General features: G+C 38.6%; 1 protein-coding gene across 1 annotated transcript in view; it reads left to right on the forward strand.

The window, feature by feature from the left end:
- Positions 1–22,243, forward strand: part of nell2a (neural EGFL like 2a) — a gene marked incomplete at its 5' end in the record, with an annotated part of 83,319 nt that overhangs the window by 43,515 nt on the left and 17,561 nt on the right. The window contains 3 exons of the mRNA XM_079256066.1: positions 4,525–4,650; positions 12,308–12,430; positions 13,639–13,734. Coding sequence (XP_079112192.1) covers positions 4,525–4,650; positions 12,308–12,430; positions 13,639–13,734 — 345 coding nt within the window. The remainder of the gene's footprint in view (positions 1–4,524; positions 4,651–12,307; positions 12,431–13,638; positions 13,735–22,243) is intronic.

Consider the following 22,243-nt stretch of genomic DNA (forward strand, 5'->3'; position numbering starts at 1 on the left):
AAGCTGGGAAAAAAATGAAGTTTTTAAAATAAAGAAAAAAACGTGTCCTCAATTTAAAGCCAGCTATTTTTATAATGTCCCAGTGGTCTCTTGTAACTCAGCAGACCAACAGTGAAGATAATTCTGCTGAGTAAAAACACTGTTTGGCCAGTCGGGACATCTTTTTTTGTTTTCTTTTTTTTGTGTTCCACTGCTCCTTTCTCTGGCAGCTATATATATCTGGGCATGAGGGAGGTGGTTACTGAGGACTATCAGAATGTGGTGTCCCACTGCCATTTATTGAATACAATCTGCTTGAGTAAGTGGGGGGTTAGGGAAGGGATTGATTGAAAAAAGACTGAAAAAAAGAGAGATAAAGAGGAAAAGGGAGCCTGCTGGTAGTGAAAAGGGCTCAGATTTTGCTGTCTTTGTGGGACCTCCAAAGGCATTGGCAGTGTTATCTCGTCACTCCCAGACCTTGGTGTTCTGTAGGCACAGAGAGTTGGGACAGTCCCTGCTAGAAAGAACATGTCTTGCATGCGGAGAGGGATGAACTGCTAATTTCTCTTTACATAGCTGTGAGATCATTTGAAAATGTCAACACAACTCTTTGGATGACGACACATCAGTGTGTCGGACTGAACTAGTCTGTTGCATCCAGAAAGTCTCAGGCTGTAAGCGGTTCTAAAAAAATGCATGCTTTACTTTGCTAAAAATCTAGTGCTTTTGTTGTTTCTTTATTTATTTTATTTGTCTTTTGGCTGGAAATTTAAATGGATACTCTAGGACCTAAGAAAGGCGTATTTTCTCCATACTGTAACAAAGCAATTCTATCTCAGATATGACTGTGATGGATTTACTCGTTATTCACGGATCTAAGAAGGTTGGGAAAAGAAAGCAGATATCCATTCTGTAGCCATCCATCGTTGTGTGGCAACAGATTGACCCTGAGCACTCTATTCAGTAATAAAAGCCTCAGCTGACTCTTGGCCAGCACTTCTTTGCCGAGCATGTCACGTGTTCCCATGTGACAGGCCAATCAAGAAAATGGAGTGTGTTAATGGAGATGGAGATGGTTGCTCTCCCCCACATGTTCGTGCTGTGCCCCTCATCATCTCACCTCTTAACATATTGTTTTAACAAACGGAACTGCTGTCACTAGGGGTGGGATGGATGGGTTTACTTAATAGGCTCTACATCAAAGTCATACTATGAATGGCCAAGACATCTCTGCTCAAGGTTAACACTGACAGACTGACTGTTCTCCTGCGTTGTGTCTCCACTGTGGCAGTTAATAACTTTTACTGCTTCTGATTTTCTCCAAATCTATCTCATATGCATTTTCAAATGTTCACACACACACACACACACACACACACACACACACACACACACACACACACACACACACACACACACACACACACACACACACACACACACACACACACACACAAAGTTTTCATCTCTCTTTCCCACATTTCCAACTCTTTTCAATATCTCTCAAGGTTCAGTCCAAAAGTTTATGCTCTTTTTTCCCAGCCATGTGAACATCTGAGTCTCTTTCTCTCCCCCCGTTTTGTCTCATGTCCCACTTTTCTTCTGTGGTTTCTCTGTAAAGCATGTTGTGACAGATCTTGGATTCACCTGCCATGCTCTCTTCCCTTCAATTCACTTTACATTTTCTTCCAACTCTCCCTAGATCCTTGTTTTTTCCTCTCTTTCAAAGCCAGCAAGTGTTTTAATTATCCCTCATTCATTTTGTGAAGGACACAAGTACTTGAATAGGTGGTTGGCAATTGTCTGACTGCGTCATTTATCTGGAAGGCTTCTGAATAGCTGGAGGTAGTGGTATTAATGGGACTGAATGAAGAAATATGAATATCACAGTTGTTGGCAGGTGATAGGTTCCTAGCTTGTGGGGTGGTGAGTGGTTCTTTACCCAAGGACATGGAAGCTGAGTGAATGCCAATGCAGATCTATTGAAATTCAATTTGGAGTGCTCTTCGTGAAGGCATCTGCCACGGAACATTTTCAGGGGTGAACGTCCTCTTGTGTTCATAGACACACTGATTACAGTGAGGGAATAATAAAGTGGGAACGTCAAGGACTATGGGACTTCTCTGTCAAAAAGCGCCTACATTTGACCTGTGCTATTAATAGGGATGAAACACAGGAGCATAATATGTGCCCAAGTCTGTTCAATTTGATCTGTGTTTGCATTGCATTTGATTGCATCACTTTATCTAGATTAATTTGTTTATCCTGGCAATGTAATGCTTCTTCTGTTTGAAGGTTTGGCACGCAGTTTAAATCCCAGGAATAGCTGGAATAGTTGCTAGGGCAACAGCTAATATAGATCCAAATATGGAATAATGAGAGACCATTGAATGATATTCTTAAAGATGGCCTAACTAAATTTTAATAACTGTGGCACAGAAAGCCTCCAAGTCACAAAAACACTGATTGCATCGGTTTATGAGCCTGTTTGGTAACAAAGTTGGTAGATCATTTTTTGTACATCAAAGATGCAGTAACATGAGAGTAGCCTTTTTCTAGATAGTTCAATGTATGCATGATTTTTCCCATATAAGGAAAAAACTGACTAATCAAAACTTAAAGGTTAATTTACACGGATCACATTATCTACACATGATTATTTATTAAACAAAAATATATACACTGGGGTCACAGTGATGATGATGGTTTGAGGCAGTAGACAGTGGTTGGCTGAGAAGGTTTCTAGTGGGGATAAGAGGAAGCTGTTTTACCTGTAAGAAAGAGAAGACAGGCAAGTGAGATGATGAGGGTGAGCCATCGAAACAAAACGATTATAATGACTGACAGGAAGTGGAATATTTTAATTATATTCCCTCTTGTGTACTAAAAAAAACCTTCATAAACGAATATGTCATCTTTCCAGTATAGTCTTGTAGCAACAATACCAAGTTATAATGTTGTTAAATAGTAAAACTGATTGACATGTCACTTTACTAACGTCATGCTCAAAGCAGTCTAGTTTCCTGGATGAATGTTAAAACATAAAAAAACAAAACAAAAAGAAAAAAGCAACAACAATAACGAAAACCCAGTTGTTTTAATAGTACTATCAGTATAATCATCATATATTTAATGTAGATATACATTCATGGAGATCTTTACTGAGGGCAATTGTTTTAAACTTAATGTCCATAAATAAAAATACATAGAAATTTTACATGGGCGAGGACAACGTCAGCATCTAATAAAAAAGCCTTAGGACACATTCACATCAGCCTTCTTGAGTTGAATCCAAGTCCGTTTGCTTGGAAAGTCCGCTTCGTTTGGCGAGCTGTGAATGTGCCAAACGAATTCTGATTCAGATCAAAGAAGCAGATCCGGTCCACCTACAAACGCATTTGATGTAACAATGCATTGTGGGTAAATACATAGAAATCATGTGGACAGTCCTCTGCCCTGTCTGTTGGTCATACTGCATCCATAGTCACAGTGTATTTCTGCAGTATACTCACATAAGACAAAATTTAAAAAAAACCCAAAACAACAATAGTTTCCTCTCCATGTATTGCTCGCAAGAGAAGAAAACAGAGTTTTCTTCTTCATGCGGGTCTTGTCCTCTCTTGCTAAATATTAGTGCAGTGCCACCTTTGGTGGGAATGGGGATATATTATTGTAAAGGTTTGACTTGTTTCACCAAAGCGCAGCGTGAACACGATCTCGGCCCACATGGATACACCCCCCACAACTGAGCCGAGTCCCCAATCGGAGCAAGTCTAGCGGACTATCCTGATGTGAATGCAGCCTTAAAGGCCACTGGTCTACCTTCTCTTATCCAGTCGTGAATGTATATTGTGTGTGGTTACTTGCATTTTGCCACACTCCATTTGGTCCTGTTACAAATTATGCATTTTTTTTTATTTTTCTGATTCTTGTATCATAATTTCATGCTTTGTCTAGACCAGGATTAAAGATCTGTTTGTATGTGTGACCTTTCAAATGAACTTCAGCAACAGTTTTTTCACGGTAGATTAGATTTAAAATATTATAAATGTAGCTAGAAGAGTTGAAGGGGCCAGAATAAAACTGGCTAAGCGACTTTGTGGAGGGCTGTACTTTTAACAGATTGAAAATCAAGTGCTACTACTCTAACTGCTCAGCATCCACCTCTCATGGACCATCTGCATGTCGACCTCTGTCTCCCACTGATGAAGACAAATAGCCCTTTCTCATTGGCTGTGCACAAGCCGTTTGGAGCCTTGTGTGGCAAGAACCTGCTTGACAAAATGATGCAAGCTGGTTGCCAGAAAGGGGGAGACACTAAAAATAGGCCATGATAGAACACTGGGGATAACTGCAAGTGTGCATCAGAAACATTCACACATGTAAAAATCCTTCTAGGGACTGTAGTAATTACAATACATCAAATGTTCATCAACATCAACACAGTAGCTCAACTTAACTCTCATTTCGAATCATTAGTTGTTTTGTTATGTAATATATATGTAATATACATATATTTCTGCTTTTTCTCTCTCTTCTCCTCAGATATCGATGAGTGTGCTGAAGGGAAGCACTACTGCAGAGAGAACACCATGTGTGTTAACACCCCTGGCTCCTTCATGTGCATCTGCCACACAGGTTACATCAGGATTGACGACTATTCCTGTACAGGTGGGTTCCTTTTCCAGAGTTTTGACAGGCAGGACTCAATAAGAGATGGTTCTGTGCTCATTCCTGTCCTGCCAGCTTCAGCTTCTAGAGAAACAATGTCAGCTTGTACACATGAGAATGCTTTTGTTGCTATCACTGCATCAGTAGAGTCGGATATAAATATATCTAAGACTGTACAGCAGAGAACAGTTACGTTGTGGAGCCAAGAAGCACATATTAAGATTGGAGCGTTGTGAGATGTTACATCAGAGCACGAGGCAAAATAAGGATGCTGAAAAATAGAAAGTCATGTAATGACAGGGACACCTACTGAGCAAGCAATACCTGCAAAACACACTCTAAGCTGTTGCCATGTTGCCACACACTTATTTTTTTTCTGTCATACACAAGACAACTTCTTTATAAACACTCTTTTCTGTGAATCTGGTTTAAAATTATCCACACATTGTTCATTTGACATGTTTATGTAGGGGTAAAGGTCAGAGTTTTATTTGTTTCTGGTGGATTTTCTCTTATTACCAAGCTTGCATTAACATCAAATGCAAATAAATCAGTGCAAGCCTTGCAGCTAACATGTATAGAGAAAAAGCTGAATTCTAACAGAAAGGTGCCAATTATTTGTCATCCCAAAGATGCAAATACAATCTAGCTGCCAAGGTTTGACATTCTACTTCACTTTGACGGCTGATTTGTGATCGTTACGCTCCAGTTAGTATGAGGTATAAAGACAGGATAACTTAATAAGGCAGATTAAGCCCAACGGCTTAAGTAACAAATCACTTGTTACTATTCAGTTTATTTACAACTCCAAACATTTTAAAAGTGGTATAAAAGTAGGAGAGACTTTTTATATTCCCACTTTGTGAAAAAAAGTTGGAAGTGAAAAAAGTGACTGTGGATTTTTTATGTGTGTGAGGAAAGTGTGGACAGTTTTGTGTGTGCGTGGAGCCTTCATATGGTGTGCGAAAGTACTCTGCGTGTATGTGTGATAAGGAGAGAGGAAGTTACAGAGAATCTGTGAACCAGTGAGACTATGAGTGGAGGCAGCAGACCCATTTGTTCCTGATCAAAGTTTAAACCAAAGTCGATTTCAAAAGCAAACCCATTTATTCTGAAAAGATTGCGTCTTTGTTCTCTAGCTATTTAACTGATGATTGTAACTTGCAACGGCTGCTCGCAGAAGCTCCTACCGCTAGATGCTGCGAACTGTTTTACACAAGAAAAACAGACCCTTGTTACATCATAGTCTTTTGGTGATTTGAAAGAAAGACAGTCATGATGGTATGTGGCCACAACAAAGAGTGCAGCAGAGCTTTTGTTTTGCAGAACTGAACCCTCAGAGCAGAAGATGAGTGTCCCTCAGCTTGGGGATGAAAGGATACACAAAGTTCTGTTTTAAATATATATATGCAGCAAGTGTTTGTTAAGTTGGCTAAGCCGCCACACAGTTTGTTTTATGCATATATAGAGATATGTATGCCTCCATTAAAGATGACAAGAATTAAAAGCAGGAGTTATGAATAGAAAGCATGAATATTCCACTTCATATTCAAGGTCTTCAATGTTTAGGGCATTCTGCAGAAAATCTCCAAATATCCATATTGTAAACTCAGCTGCAGATCCTTCAGGTCAGTTCTTTAGCTTCTGAGTCTCATTCTACTGAATTTTAAGCTTGAGAGAATAAAATATTTACAAAGTGGGAGTCCTCAGATGGTGTAAGAGATGCCGTGGTTCATCCCACCCAAAACAGAGGGGAATTTTTAAAGTTCAACTTGGAATTAGATTTATTTCAGAATGCTGCATATTCATATCAGCTGCTTGGATTGATGCTGGATTATTATGTTTTCACACCCATGCCCAGCCTTGTTTGGCTGCCAAAACCCAACAAAATATTTAAACAGGAGTTTTAATGAGAGCAAACTATAAGCAGTTGGCAGCATATTTTCAAATCGGCTGTCTACTGGACAAGGGAGTGAAGAAACTGCAGTCAGGGACGTATGTTAATGCCAGGACTGCAAGGAGGATGCCAAAAATACTAATAAGGTGGTGTGTGAAAAGGAAAATGCACAATAGGTTGGAAAAAATCTGATTCAGAAGTGTCTCTGTGATATACTGTCTCTGTGCTTCACTGAGAACGACAAATGTTCTCCTGCGATGAGCAGATCTGCCTCGTTTTTCAGCCGCTGTCTGCAGCTTGTGAAACGCAATGCTAAGAAGCTCCCCGTGTGAATCATCTCTGAGTCGAGGGCGACATGCTGCGTTTCCTCTGTGTCTGTAATTAAACAAACAATTTGCACCAATACAAACCAAGTCAGCGGCAGCATAGCAAAGAAGCCGGCAGAGGATTTAGACCTACATTCTTCCTGTCATGACGTTTGAATTGAAACTGCAAAATGTAGCAACAAGACAAACACCCCTGAAAAACTTCCATTTCCTGCTCCGTCTGCCTCCCCGTAGAGCATCCTCTTACCCCTTTCAACAGAAATCAGGAAATAGAGAAAAGCGTCAGATTAGAAAGTCTTCAGTTATTTCACCCAGAAATTGAGGAACTTCTTTTTGAGGCAGTATTAAATAAATGTTTAACTGTGTTCTCAGGACTTATTTCAATGAAGAAACGTCCAACCTGACTTGGTCTATTCTCATATTATCTTTAAACAGCCACTGGGTCTCATGTGATTTTATTGTTTTACTCATTTGTCGCACTTCCACTGTGTTCCAACTCCCCAGATTCACAGCGAAGATTAATTTCCCCAAACCCCTAAGATTAAATGTTCTCGCTATATTTTATGTAGTTTCCCATTAAAATGCCTTCACATCACTGTAGTGAAATGCACAGCTGCACGTCGCTTTATAAAAGTCAGTCTTTTTGATTAAACTGAGGCTTTTGTGAAGGCTTGATGTAATGACTTTTCCTCTGCTCCAGTCAAGTTATTGTTGTGATCTCCCTGCCGAGTTATTAAACTACAATCTGCCACACATCCACCTTCTACTCTACGCGCTGGCTGTTGAACGCAGCAACATCGCACAATGTTAGAGTTATGAATTACAGTGAAATTAAAATAAAATAAAAAAAATCTGCAGTGGGAATCCATTATAAGCATTTTGCAGGGTACAGTGACATCTTTGTAGTCATACTGGTGATAACTGACAGTAGAAATGGGAGAACGCACTAGCAATTGAACATCTGTGGTGTTTGAAGAGTCCAATGGGAATGCTGATTCCCCTCATTTGCTCACTGATAAAATATATCAGCTATAGAAGGATACATTAAGCCACCCCATTCAGTATCTATTGAAATTGTACATTCATATGATAAATGAAGGTCTTTATCATCTGCAGTGACTTTCAACAATTAATGAAATGCGAGATCAGCAGAAACAATGGTTTCGGTATTGATAGTCATATTTCCACATGCATTACAGTGTTGCATATGGACTAGTCTGCCAACTAAAGAGGATTAAGTTGACCCTAGCTCATTTCATGGCTCAGTGTTTATGTGCAGAACAGTATTAAAGGGCTGATCTCCAGATTTAAGACAGGGAGAAACAGCACAGAGCACTGGTTTTATTTCTCCTCAGCCTGTCAGGGGGTCGGAGAGCTCAGACATAAGTCTGCATCTTACATCAAGGCCACCCGCAGCGAGGGAGGTAGCAGCGTCATGTCCCAGCTGGTGGTAGATTGCAACATGTGGACTTTATGCATTTGTTTAAATGAAATATGTACAACCACATGTCCTGACACAGCCTTGGCTTCGTATCTGGTGGGAGCTTTTGAAAAAGAGACACTCCCAACTTTGTTTGACCCTGATTCTTACTAGAACGTAATCATTGATCCTGAAGGTCAACATTCCTGCTTTTTCTTCCTCCTTCCACTCTTCAGCTTTGCCCCGAAGCGCCCGAGGTGCTCCCCGCTCTGTGAGATTAGTAGCTAATCCATGAAAGGTAGCGGATTGGTTGTGCTCTTCGTTTGAATGTTATTAAAGAAGGTTGTCCGGAGGTGCGTGTGCGTGCACTTTGGTCTACTACAGTGCATGCTTTCACTTTCTCCCAAGATATGTTTTCTGTGTGTGTCCTTGTTCTAATCCAGTGACAACCAGACCTGGGCCACTGAGGCTAAAGAACCCATGGAGGGACAGGCAGAAAAGAGGTGGAGGGAAGTATGGACACAGGCCAGAGGTTAAGCTGGGGGGTAGGGGATTGTAAAAACAGGGATCAGACTAAATTACAGTCAGTCAGATGACTCAATGGGTTAACCAACTGAATACATTTTAGCCCCTTTTTTGTGATTTCTTTTTTTTCATTGGATAATTCACAGCATTATCTGTGTCATTTGTGTTATTCAATAAAGATACATAAACAGTAAACTTAAGTTAACTTAGTGATTACCGGCTATTCAAAACGGATTCATTCATCTTTGTAGTGGTTCCAAAATAGTTAACGTGCACAATTAAATATGCTGCTACTTTAGCTTCACTGTAAAAGACTGTACACCCTCTCAACTTTTGAAATGCATTGGAAATTCCAGGAGCAGTAGATTCTAATCATTAATGCATCTTTTTGCAAAAATAAATAAATCAAGAAATAAAAAAATATATATATATGTATATATATATATATATATATATATATATATATATATATATATATATATATATATATATATGTATATAAAAATTTTTTAACTTGTGTTTTTGCTTTTCATGCCTTTTTTCACTTTCACAGTCTGTTCACAACCCTCCCATCTTATGACCTTTTATAGGATTGGACGTGGGTTTACTTATGCTACTCAGGAACAACTAGCTTTCTATAAGGAACTGGGTTTCATCATTCTGTTAAAGAACATGAAGAATGTGCCAAACTTTATGAAGGAACTTTACCAAAAACTAATTTTAGAAAGAAGTAGAACATACACTAGCAATAAGACACGTTGCCTGTTTGATGTTCCAGCCTTTGAATCCAAATAAAATCTCACATTGTTAACATCAATTTGCACTTTTCTTCTACCCTTTGTTGCTATATTCCTTAGAGCAATACCACCACAATGTCTGACAGCAAGTAACAGGAGACTCGCTCATAAAAGCAATGCTCTATTGTGTTTTCATAGTCCTCACAGGGAAATGTCTGATCTTAATATTAACGTCTAATTTATTAATTTATTTTCTAAACTCACTGTTTAAAGAGAGCTATTAACCAATATTCAAAGTTCTAGCAAAATTCTGGATACATCAATTCAGAACAGGAAAAAACAGGGCTTCTTTGGCATTTTCACTACAACAGAACAAATTAAGTTATAAACACACAACAAACATTGTCATATAACCAAAACATTGTGGATTCATTAACATTTATCTAGAAATCTAAAAGTAATCTAAAAGTATATCCATATAAAATAAATATAGGACTATAATATAGGGTGGAAATCATAATGTGGATGGAAAGGAGCTGCTTTGTGGAAATCCCTCCTCTCCGAGGGCTTCTCTAGTTATTATTATTTTGTCAACCTTATGTCTGTGTGTCGCTTTTTGGCTAAACATTCATTTTATTATGATTATCGCAATTATAATGTTTGGACCTAGGATGTGTTAAACGGTTGAGTGATGTACCATAAACACTTTGAGGCAGAGACTGTGACAGTTTTTAAAGGCACATTCATATAAAAGAAAATCATTTATACTGGCTTAGATAATAAAAAAAAAAAAAAAAAAAAGAGGCATTTTTTTTCTTGATACAAACAGCATAAGATCATTGTCCTTGCAGAACTGTAGTTGTTAAACAAAATTAAAGGTAACATTGCTTTAAAGAAAGCAGCCTGAAGTTAGACCTCGCCAAGGCTTGGGATGTTTTGGCAGCAGGTGAAGAGACAAGCGCTGAGAAAAAGAGGCAGCTGTAGTGAGCGATCCCCAGTGACACGCTGTACATAATTGATTGTTTATCTGTCGACAGCCTGAGCAGCAGCAGTCAGCAAGGTAATGCGCCTCTCTCACTGTGACACACATAGCAAAGATTCAGGAGATTAAATTGAGTGGTTTACACAGAGTGCAGCTGTGTAATGAGCCTAAATTCCTAAATTACCTTGGCAACTTTAGGTTTATAGTTATAAAACACACTGAACACATAGCACACACAGAGTTCCTCAGTAACTCAACTGACCTCTTTGCGTAGACAGTTTGCTGCTCTGTCAGGTATGACCTTGGGGACAAAAAGCTAAACAAAACAGAATTTGCTTTCTTCTCTTCCGTGTTTTTGTATGACCACTAATAGCCGGCTTTAATTTTGCTTTATGGCAGGTGTGTGTGCATTTGTGTGTGCAGGAACAAGAGCACAGCAGTGGGCTCTCCTGGTGCCCTTCAATCCATCTCACACACACTTGCACACATACATCACATCCTCGATGGAGGAGCTCATCACAATGTCACTTTCAATTTGGATGAGCCCACGGTCTGTTCAGGAGACATAATGGATTGGATGATGACAGGGAAATGGATGATGCGGCTCAGGTCTCCTGCAACAAGCATTCGTGTTTCTGATCCTCTCACTCTTCGGGTGCCGTCTTTCAGTCCTTAGATCTTTCTGCCTTTCACAACCGCGTGCATTTAAAAAAGCCCCAAGTGGTGGAAAAACACTGTATCTCTGTGGTTGAAGAATGCTCCAGAGATCTGCTTGATGTCTGAACAAAATGTGGAAAAGAAAAAAGCAGGGAGAATTTATTTTTGTCCCAAGCTGGGCTGCTTGCACCCAAAAAGAATAGTTAGATGAACGAAAAGCTGTCTGAATAATCTCCACCAAATTAGCACTTGACACAGGAATTTTAATTTTTTCTAAGGGGTTCAATCAATTTATATTTTTAAGCAGCTTCTGAAAGATCAGCTTGCAAAGATATAACAAAATATGAAGAAAAAAACAGAATCTTTGGCTAAATGTTTTCCAAAACATTTGAACTAAAATAAGAGAGCTCTCTCAATGGGAGGTGGACCTTTACTGAACTTTCAGCATTTGTTTTCATCCTTTTCAATGATAAAATGCAGAAATGTTAAACAAGAAATTGGAAGACTTCAGAAAATTTGATCGAGTACAAAACATTCTCAAGGCTTTAGCGTAGGCAGTGCTTGGAAAGCTTCTATCTCAGAAAGCAATATTTATGTGAATCTCTATAAGTATGAGTGAACGGCACCGTGCTTTTGTCTGAATCTTCCTGAGATAAAGATTCTTCTTTGTCTTTAGTGGCAAATGAAGAGCACTCAGCTTTGAATGAGCCTTTCATATAAAGTGAAATATGTGTTTTAAAACAGAACACAAGAGATATTTCAGAATGTAAACTCAAACTGAGATTTCACACAATTAGTCTAGAAGGAACATCACTATGTGAGCATGGTAGCACTCTCCAGCCAGCAGACAGCAGGTGACTGAAACTCCTGCCGCTGTACTCTGAAAGCCATCAGCACTGTGAAACAAATATTGATGAAGTATGCATCTGGTTGCATTCATACTTCAGTGTTTACTTCTGTTCAACCACAAGTTATTTTCTTGATAGCAATAGTGTTTTCATGCAGGTCTGTTGCTGCTACATTTTGTTCCACTTTTATCCAGCACACCGCATATGAGTATACACTACAATGGCTCTGTATGTATTAATGAGGAACTTGTGTTCTCATTTTCAGAACACGACGAGTGCCTCAGCGGACTCCACAATTGTGATGAGAATGCCTTGTGTTTTAACATGGTTGGGGGCCACAGCTGCTCCTGTAAGCCAGGCTACACAGGTAACGGGACAGTCTGCAAAGGTGAGTTCAACTACATTCAGTGTGTGGCTTTTTGCACAATTCTGCTTCACACGAGGCTCCACATGCTTTCCATTAATCACTGTTGTTCTAATTCTAACCAAATCTGATCGCCTTTTCATGTACAGGGACAAATTGTGCTCTGCATAATAAATATCTTGCTTTAAAAATAAAAAGATTAAAAAAAAAAAAAAAAAGAAGAAGACTTCACACCATCAAATGGTGGAAAAACATTTTAAATGTACAGATGTTTTTGTTGAATCTTTTCAAGCTTGCTATTGTGTTTATACATCTGCTGGCACCCAGTAAAAAGCCTTTTGTAATGTTTCCCAGATTTAATGAGTGCCTCCTCCTGTTTGCCGTCCTATTTGTAATCTAAGGCCTTACTAGAAAATTGATCTGACCTTGCCTAGTTAATCAATTTCTTGATTAGAAATCCATATCAGGGGAACCTGCACTGATTTCACACATTAATTAAGGACGTTGCAGTAGTTGTGGTGAGTGGTAAAGAAAACAAAAAGGAAACAAAACCCAGAACAAATCAGCAGCTCAGAGCATAAAATATTACGACAGAGAAAATAATTCAATGCTAAATATGAAGATTGTACATGATGACTTAGTGTTTTGCCTTGGTGGTCCAAATTGCTGATGAACTCAAAGCCGCATGATCAGGGTCATTCTGCCTTCAACTTGAAAGGACAAAAGAAGGATCTAATTATTTGTGCTTAAATGAAAGCAAATGTGGCACTTTCATAGTCTAGTAAAAATGAATTTATAAAACTCAAAGTAATATTGATTTGTTTTCAGCACATCCCCTTATAGAAAGACAATGACTACTCTTTTTTTCCACAATATCAGCCACTGTTTTGTCTTTCTTTTGTCCATAACAATTTTCACGGCTTTTAGCACTTGCTGTGATTTGTGCATATATTACCTTAATTTCCATTTTATTCTGTCAAGTTCAGTGACTTCTCTGTGTTTTGGGGACATATTAACTAACAGTGAGCCTGTGGATACTGAACACTTTGGAATTAACCTCAATGAGGGGCATTAATCACGTGAAATAATATTGTGCAAGCCTGTAATGAATCTCATCACCAAATTAGCTCTTATTCTGCATGCAAATACTTATGCTGCTGCTAGTCTAATTACATAGTTAATGCTCATTAATCTTATTGAGTAATGGCTCTTCTCCTCTGGTGTGTCTCTAGCTATGTGTGACGGACTGTGCCAGAATGGGGGAACCTGTGTTTCACCTAACAACTGTGTTTGCCAGCATGGATTTACAGGGAAGAGATGTGAAACAGGTAAGGATTATCTCTAGTTTCATGACTTTCTGAATGTGTAAGCATGATGCAAAGTAAGATTAAAGTTATTTTTGCATATCTGGGATTTTCTTCAAGAAGAGATGATTCTGACTTTGTGGTGCTAAATTAACTCTAGTGGCCATATAATATACAATTATTTACAAGATTTTTCTTGCATACTCAGGAATGAGGATGGCATTTTTGTAAATAAACCACTTCAGTGGATGTTAGTGAGTCATCCAGTGTTTCCACTCACTTGAGAATATAGAAATATATCATATAAATGAATGTAATTATGCAAGTTTGCCTTTGCCATAAATAGGAAAAGAAAATGATACAGCCATATTTATACAAGATTTGCACAATAGAGTGATGATTATATGTTATTTTATGAATAATGTATAGAAGACATTAAAATAAATCATAAATTGAGATAAATTCTAAATATCACTAATAAACAAAAAAGTATCGTTGCATATGTCTGTAGAAGTAAAACACTGTATTTAAAACAATGTTGCATTGCTTTTTATTAAGCCATGCATGAAGGGGTTAATTGAATATTTTTCTGAGTTGTTCAGACTTGGGTATGTTCACATAGTGAGTTTGAACATGTGTGTGTTTGTGGGTTCATCAATGTGTCTGATTGTGTGGGTCTGCTCTGTGGTGAGCAATGACGCTGCACCTCTTCCTATAAGGCCTGGACACAAATCTGAACTGCAGTTGAGGCAGATTTGGAATTACCCCGTATCCAGCTTGTATTAATCAGCGTGGCATTCTTCTGATGGACTTTATTCTGTATTTATATCACAACTCCTGATTCACAATATCTGATAAGCCATGATAGCTTAATTCAGTAGTACATAAGCCATTGTTTATAGCGAAGCCCATATCAGAACTCCCTCTCATGCATGAAAATATGTCAAACACAATTTAATGATAAGAGTCCAGGCTTAGGATCTGACTTGATGGGATTTTCTTTCCTGTGTTGTGTAATCAAAACAGGCTTTAATCCTTGTGGTTGTGCGATACACACTATACATCTTATCTTTACAGCAGTACCTTTCACATAACCCATTTCAAACTTTAATGGAGTGTCCTTTGGGAGACAAGTGGCCTGGCTAATAGAAAGTCAGGACATTTCTCTCATTCTGTGCTTGCTTGTGTTTGAATGCGGCAAACTGAGCCTCAGTGCTTTGTCATTGGCTCAGGTATTGATTGAAGGCTGTTTTTTTATGAGGCGTCCTTTTTACTGCCCATCTTAAATAAATGAATTTCCTTGTTGTGCTGCTTTGAGATGCTGAAAAAGGAACGTGTGTGAGAGGACTTTTTACTTGGCATAATGACTTATCTTCCTTCCAATTTTGGGCCAAAGAATGCTCTGAGAACCTCTTCCTTTTGTAATGGGACATTCAAGACAATCACACATTTCATTACGTTTAGTGCATTAGATCTCTGCCTAACTCTCCTCTTCAGTTTTTTTTCTTTTTTACTGTGGTAACTACTCAACACCTTAGAGCAGGAGCAAAGTAGTCAATAGGAAAATCAACAAGTTTTTGACAAATGTAAGGATTAGAAAAAAAGTCATTTTGGGGCTGCACAGAAATGTATGGTCAGTTCTATTAAGCCAAAAGTTGCTGGCCAGCTAAGTGATGGAGCTTTAACTACTGCTAGTTTTGGCATAGCCTGTTTTTCTCAGAGCCTCCATACAAAGTGAAGGGCAGAGTGTCCCATTCATCATCCCAATCACTTGAAAATATGTTTCCATTTTGTTTCTGGTCATCGAAATTATGTATCATACAGCTCTCAGCAGCAAGTGATCATGTTTTCTTTTATCCTAATTAATCAAAACAATATAATCTCATATGTAAGTCGCTTTGGATAAAAGCGTCTGCTAAATGACTGTAGAATAGAATAGAATAGAATAGAATAGAATAGAATCAATGGTAAATAAGAGAAAACAACAATTTTCCTGAAAGAATCCCTTCTTTTAGGTGAGTGTGTGTGTAAGACGCTTCTGTCGCTCTACTCGTTTCATTCTAAGTGCTTTTTGTTAGCTCTCTGTTGTGGATCACACCATGTGCCTAAAAAGTTGATTGTGAAACAGTCCAGTTGGCAGGTAAATAAATAAATAGCTATCTGGCAAACATAGCGTTAATTTTAAAGAAATGTAGATGTGTTGCATGCAAACACACACTCAAACTTCCCTGTAATAACAAGTGAGATTCTATTAATCTATACTAACAATTATCTATAAGTAAAATGAGCAGCAACTAGTAGTCTGTAACAACATAAAGGTAGGCAGCTTGTGCTGTTCATGACCTTCCATACAGGTAGATCATATACATAATGCATCACATACAGGTGGACAGAACGCAGTTTTCCACAGCCCTCATTATATTCCATCTTTTGATGTCCCAGATGTGTCATGTGTCCTGGCAAGAAAGAGCCCAGTCATGGACTTATCTAAATATTATTTAAAAATCTTATTATTAAACCTTTATTTAACCAGGTTAAAAAATCTGATTAGGATCAAACTCTCTTTTTCAAGGGAGACCTGGTCGAGAGGTGAACATCTTAAAAAACAGATCATAAAGGTCATAAATTAACAACAAATACATCAGTAAATGCATCAAGTTCATAGATTTTATAGTGCAATGATTAAGGTCAGTAAATATATAGTTAAATTTAGGTAAAAAATTACAGCAGTTTAAAATGCAGACACTGTTTGTAGTACTCTCGCTGTCTGGAAAGTAAATAAGAACGCACACATTCCTGCTGTCCATATGGATCTAAACTTTTATTCAGAAAAAACAAAAGTTTAGGAAAAAAAGTATCATTAGAACATAGAAGGATTGTGTTATTTAGAGAGTGCATACAAACTGCGATGCTTGATTTTTTTTATCTTAACCTGAATATTTCCTGGTATATATACAACGCGTCCAAACTATTGATTGATAACGTAACTATAATTTAAATCATAAAGAATTATGCAGAAACTCTGTAGATGAAATTACAGTAAAACATCCCTCTAGATACAATATAGAAATTAAATAGAGTATAAGTGAAGTTTCTTTTACAAATAAACAGAAAGTGTGGAAAAGAGTGTTGCTGGAGTTCCTTACAGGAGCAAACCGTAAGATCAGTAACTCTCTAAGGGGAATAAAGATCCTGATACACTTAATCAAGTAAAATGTCTCTCTCTCTCTCTCTCTTCAGATAGTAGACCGACACATAAAGACAATAAGGTTGTGACTGTCCAATATTTGAATAACGGCCATGAATGTTGCCTGTAAACACTTACTATACTCAATCAAACAGCACAGTGTTCTTCAGTACTTGGCATGATTTAATCTAAAAATATTTACATTTTTCAGAGAACTTTGTGGGTCTGTACCCTGACAGAGCAAATTGATTTGCACCAGAAGCGATTGTGCAGTGTTGAGCAGTATAGCTAATGGCTGACCAGCAAAAAGAACAAAAAGGTCAAAATGTTTCTACCACCCTCTGCTGTGTTGCTTCCTTTTTATGTTTTCTGAGAATGAACATTATGATGATTATCATTGCCATTTTTGCTGTTGTGTTAAAGTGATATCTAAACTCGATGGTGAACTGTGAACTTCTCACGGCCCTCTGATGGATGTACCTTTATGTGCCTAATTACATTATACATAAAGGGGGCACAAATGGGCCTTAAGGGTGTATTCCCACCCAATCAATCTGAGTCCTACAGACTATTCTGGTGTGAATTTGCCCTAGTTACAACCCATGAAGAGGATTATTCACTTTCAGTTCTGTTAGCTTTATTAATCTTTGTTAATACTTATTACTGATCCACGAACAACAAAACCAAATTTACACAGATTTTTAAGTTTAAACAAGCAAAGTACACAGTCATAACAGTGAAGTTAAAAGTTGTTGACTTTTGTTACTTGTAACTTGTTACAGGTTAGCATCTTTTCTTCATTTACAGTATATTTACAGAGCTGGTGATCAAGCGATCACCAATTCCACCAACTTCACTGAGTCAGGTTTGTAGCAGCAGGGAGACATTCAGTACCTGCAGGAGGATCTTCGAAGTTGGTGACCCCAAAAAAAAAGTCTCAGTGGGAAATAATTGGATATAACATCTGAGAAGACCTTTTGGTTGTTTAGGGCTCAGATGTGTGTTTATTGTCTCTGCTACGCTACAATGTTTTGTGGCCATAATTTAAAGTTAAAAGGGATTTTGATCTTTACAGAAATCAATAAATGCAGCTGTAAAACTCTTAATATGAATGTAATGTGAGTGCTGCAAGCAAAATTTCCCTTACTAATCTGCAGCAATGTTAAAGCAGATCGGGGCAATGTGCAGTGCAGCTTGTTGAGCAACACTCTCCATATTGAGTTCAAGTGTATTGGCATTTGCTGCATGTTAGCCTTCTCTCTTTCTACCCCTTTCCTGTCAAATTTGCGATTACATAAAAGCCATTAGTGCCTAAACATATCTGCAGTAGGTCCAAACTTCACTCATTATTGTAGCTGATTAGTATTTAGGGCTCAGGAGTCACACCAAAACTTTTGCACATTTCTCAAGCCTGAAGCGAGACGATGTTTGTAACTCCAGCAGCTGCAGCTGTGAGCATCCCTAGCCTGCTTTCCACAATCCCTTATGTCTTACTCAGCCCTCAGACAGCTACTATCCTGGTGCTGTTTTCCTTATGCTTTTCAGTCCAGGAGCGCCATCAGGGCCCTGCAAGGATAAGGCCTCTGGCACTGCTTAAATACTCCAAGTCAGTTATTCTATAAACAAAAAAAGGGGGGTTTGGAGGGGTAGGTAGGTCATTCTCAATGTCTTCTCAGCATGACAGGAGGTCCCAGTGAGGGATGGGTCTGCTGCAGAAGCTCACATAAATGTATGGGAGTTAATGTAGTGTTGGATATGCTGCTTTAGTTGTGTAGGAGTGAGGTGGGGGAGGGAGAGAGGTAAGCAGTCGGAAAGAAGCGATGGAGATGTATGAGGAGAATGGCAGATGTGAAATTTGAGGAAGGGGAGTACAGAGACGTAACTGCTTGGAAGGGGTGAAAGGAGGTGAAGTGGAAAAGAAGATACAGAGATGTTGGGAAAAACTGACAGATGCGGTGCTGGAATGGGAGCTGAGAGGGGAGTGATGGGTGGTTAGAGGGTAGAGGTTACTGAGTTTTTCCTCTGCATTTGGATGCAGAATGAGGCTGGTAGAGACAAGGCTGCCAGAAGAGGAGATGCAGAGCTCGGTGGATGAACATGGAAAAGCTTTCACTAAGTTTGGGCTCCTCAACCGCAGAACCCTGTGAGCTTTTAGAGGCCTCCCAAGGGACTCTACCACTTCTGCTGCTGCTGCTGCGTCCAGACTGACGGCCTGTCACAGGGCACCATGCAAGAGCTCTTCAAGGCAGAGCAGAAACACACACCTATAAGCATGCACACACAAATTTCATGAGAGGATGCTAGCAGTTTGCTGCCTCTTTTTCAGATTGTTGGTGGTGCAATACTTTGTGCGCACGTGTATGACTGTGTTGTTTGGTTCCGTGTGTCTACACTTCCATGATGGTCTTCTTGTGACATTGTGTGTGCTTCCTGCCTTGTCATTACCATTCAGTGGGAGTGGATGGGGAGGGACAAGGGACTCGCAGTGCTGACAGACAGACAGCAGAAAGTGGAAAGCTCTGACATGTCATGAATTATGCAGGATACAGCTGCGGCTGGCCGCATATACACTTCAGTCATGGATATAAATGTACGCAGAGCCAGCCATGTAATGTTTGCCCCTAACATGCCGCATTGTCACCATGGGAGCCGCAGGCTAGCACTTTCTTCTTATATGGCTTTCGTGAAAGATGGGCAAATGTAGAAATATTAGATTTCATTCTTTGTGAAATGGGAGCCTATTTTCCTCACATGGTTTGCAGAATTTTAAAGATGTGCAACTGTCGCTACTGAGATTTTTCAAGGCCTGCTTTCCTTTTGTTTTTCTCCCTGAGAACTTTACAATATTAAAAAATCATATATTGTCTGTTTTATTTGATTTATATATTTCTTTTACCAATCTGTGAATTTGTGTGATTTTATACAAGTCTAGTCATGTGTATTTTTGAAATGCAGACACGGCAGCTGCTGTTTTCCATTTGACTCTAGCTATTTTGTTTTGCCCTTGCATCTGCTTTAACCTCGCAAATCATTTAATCTCACAACATCTGTGAAGTGCAGAGGGCCGAGGTTGCTCACAAATCAAATCAAAATACAGTTCTTCAGCCTTGTTTCCTTATAAATTAATCTTAAATTCATAGACCAAGATTTCTGAAAGCCTTCCTGTAAACAAGTGTTTGTTTTTTTACTATGCTTTTCCTCAAAAATCACACTTCTGTCAGAAATTATACAGCAATATATTGTGATACAGCTTGTATAAAACCAAACGCATTCACCTAAAATCTTAGGAATGGTAAAAAATAAGCAATAGGTTGATAAAAAGCATTATAAAACAGTATTAAAACAGAAACCAACAAACATAAGAGGAAATTAAAAAGGTTTTATGAGATTATTATAATCATAAGGATGAGTTTAGGCAAGAGGTCACTAATTCCTTTGTAAAAAAAAAAAAGAAAAAAGAAAATCCATTCCCATGGGGTGTCCAGCTCCGGTCCTAAAGTGCCACAATCCTGCATGTTTTCTATGTATCCCTGTTCCAACACATCTGACTCAAATGAAGCAGTCACTGTGCAGAACTTCATTTTCTGTTGGATTTGATTAATGTGAGCCAGATGTACCCCAGAAAAGAGGTACATCGAAAACACTGCAGGACATTGGCCCTTTTGGACCAACTTTGGACACCTCTGGTTTACATGATTTCTCTGGGAGCCTCTAAACGACTAATGAATGTGAGAATTGCTGATCCATTACAGTTGTCATCAATGCAGCACAGCCCATGGCTTTATAGTGTAACAGGATGCAGGTTATGGACCACACTTTTAGACACATGCTGGTTACACCAATACAAAACCAGATCCTAACAGAAAAGGCTAAACACGTCAGCTGTGCATTTCTCTACAACGTTACTACACTAACAGGTCAGAAGTAACAGCTACTGGCAGTAGCATTTCCAACCTACCTTGGATTGCAGGGCTCTGTAAAATATTTTCAGACTCCTCACATGCTGTAGAGATACTCATGTAGCCACCCTATCTTCTGCTGTTGCATAGCAACCAGGGTTACAGAACCTCTTTATTTTATTGCTTCTTTATCCCATTTTTTAAACTATTAACTTTTTTTTATTTATCTTCTCCTTGCTTGCATTTTCTTGATGAAAAAAAATCTATAAAATGTAAACATTACTTTAAGTATTATTGGATACTGTGTACCTGAAATCATTTCTGTGTAAAGAAAAGGTTTTACAAGACTTTATATTTTGTAATTTATGAACATGATAAGGTTGCTGGTTGGTAGTTTATTAGATTTGTAATGAATGGAGCCCTGCCAGAAAAGATGTTTTATAATTACAAAGATGATCTTACTGTTATTATAGTGTTCTATGGAGGCTCATTACTGCACATCTTTTAAATTAATATGGGTCAATAAGTCCCTTCTGAGCCTCCTGGTATGTTTATCAGTCGGGAATCCGACATTCATATCATTCATGCAATGTTAACAGGACACCAGCAGTTGGAAGTCTTTGAAAGGGCTATCACAGCAGAAACCTGGACCACTTCCCTCTTGTAAATATTAGCTGCAAAGCTTCTTTCAAGATTAAACCTTTAAAAAAATCTATCCACATGCAGTAAAGCTTTGAAAGATTTGTTTTAAGGTGCTTTTAGGAAGTTCTGTTCAAGTTCTTCACAAGTGGAAAAAGTCTCAGTGGGAAATAATTGGATATAACATCTGAGAAGACCTTTTGGTTGTTTAGGGCTCAGATGTGTGTTTATTGAGTTGCTGAAATAGTCCTGTGAAATGAATAAGGAGGTAGCAGTTGTATTGTCTTTGTTTTCAGCTCATTATCTTCCCCTTTCAGCCCCTCTTAAAGCTTATTAGGATGCTTGGCCACCAGTTAAAATTTTCTGCCACTATGCTGTCAGTTATGGAACTAATGGCCATCGCTGCTATCCCTGGTTGGCCTCTTTAAAGTTTCTCAAAGGACACAGTGAGCTGCTGAAAGAAGTTTACATGATCAGACACTGAAGATGGACACCTTTTTTATTTCATCTTTCATCTCATCTTCACACTTAAGTCCTTGTGGGCACTTTTAATCAGTACCGTGTCACACAGAGTGTAGTTTAGCTTCAGCAATGTTCTTTTAGGACAAGGAGAAAGAGATAAAAGATTTTTATGTTCAGCGTTAATGATGCAATTTAGATTTGTGACTCCTACACACTTCTGGAGAGTTATGTTCAAGAACATCATCAAGGAGCTGCGGTGCCTTACGCTGGCTCTGTAAAATGGATGTTTTATTGGAAAAACTCTGTTTCTTAAGTCGTGACCGTTTACGAGCACACATTTCTCCCA

The sequence above is a fragment of the Telmatherina bonti genome, assembly GCF_933228915.1.
Source record: "Telmatherina bonti genome assembly, chromosome: 2".
Lineage (NCBI taxonomy): Eukaryota > Metazoa > Chordata > Actinopteri > Atheriniformes > Telmatherinidae > Telmatherina > Telmatherina bonti.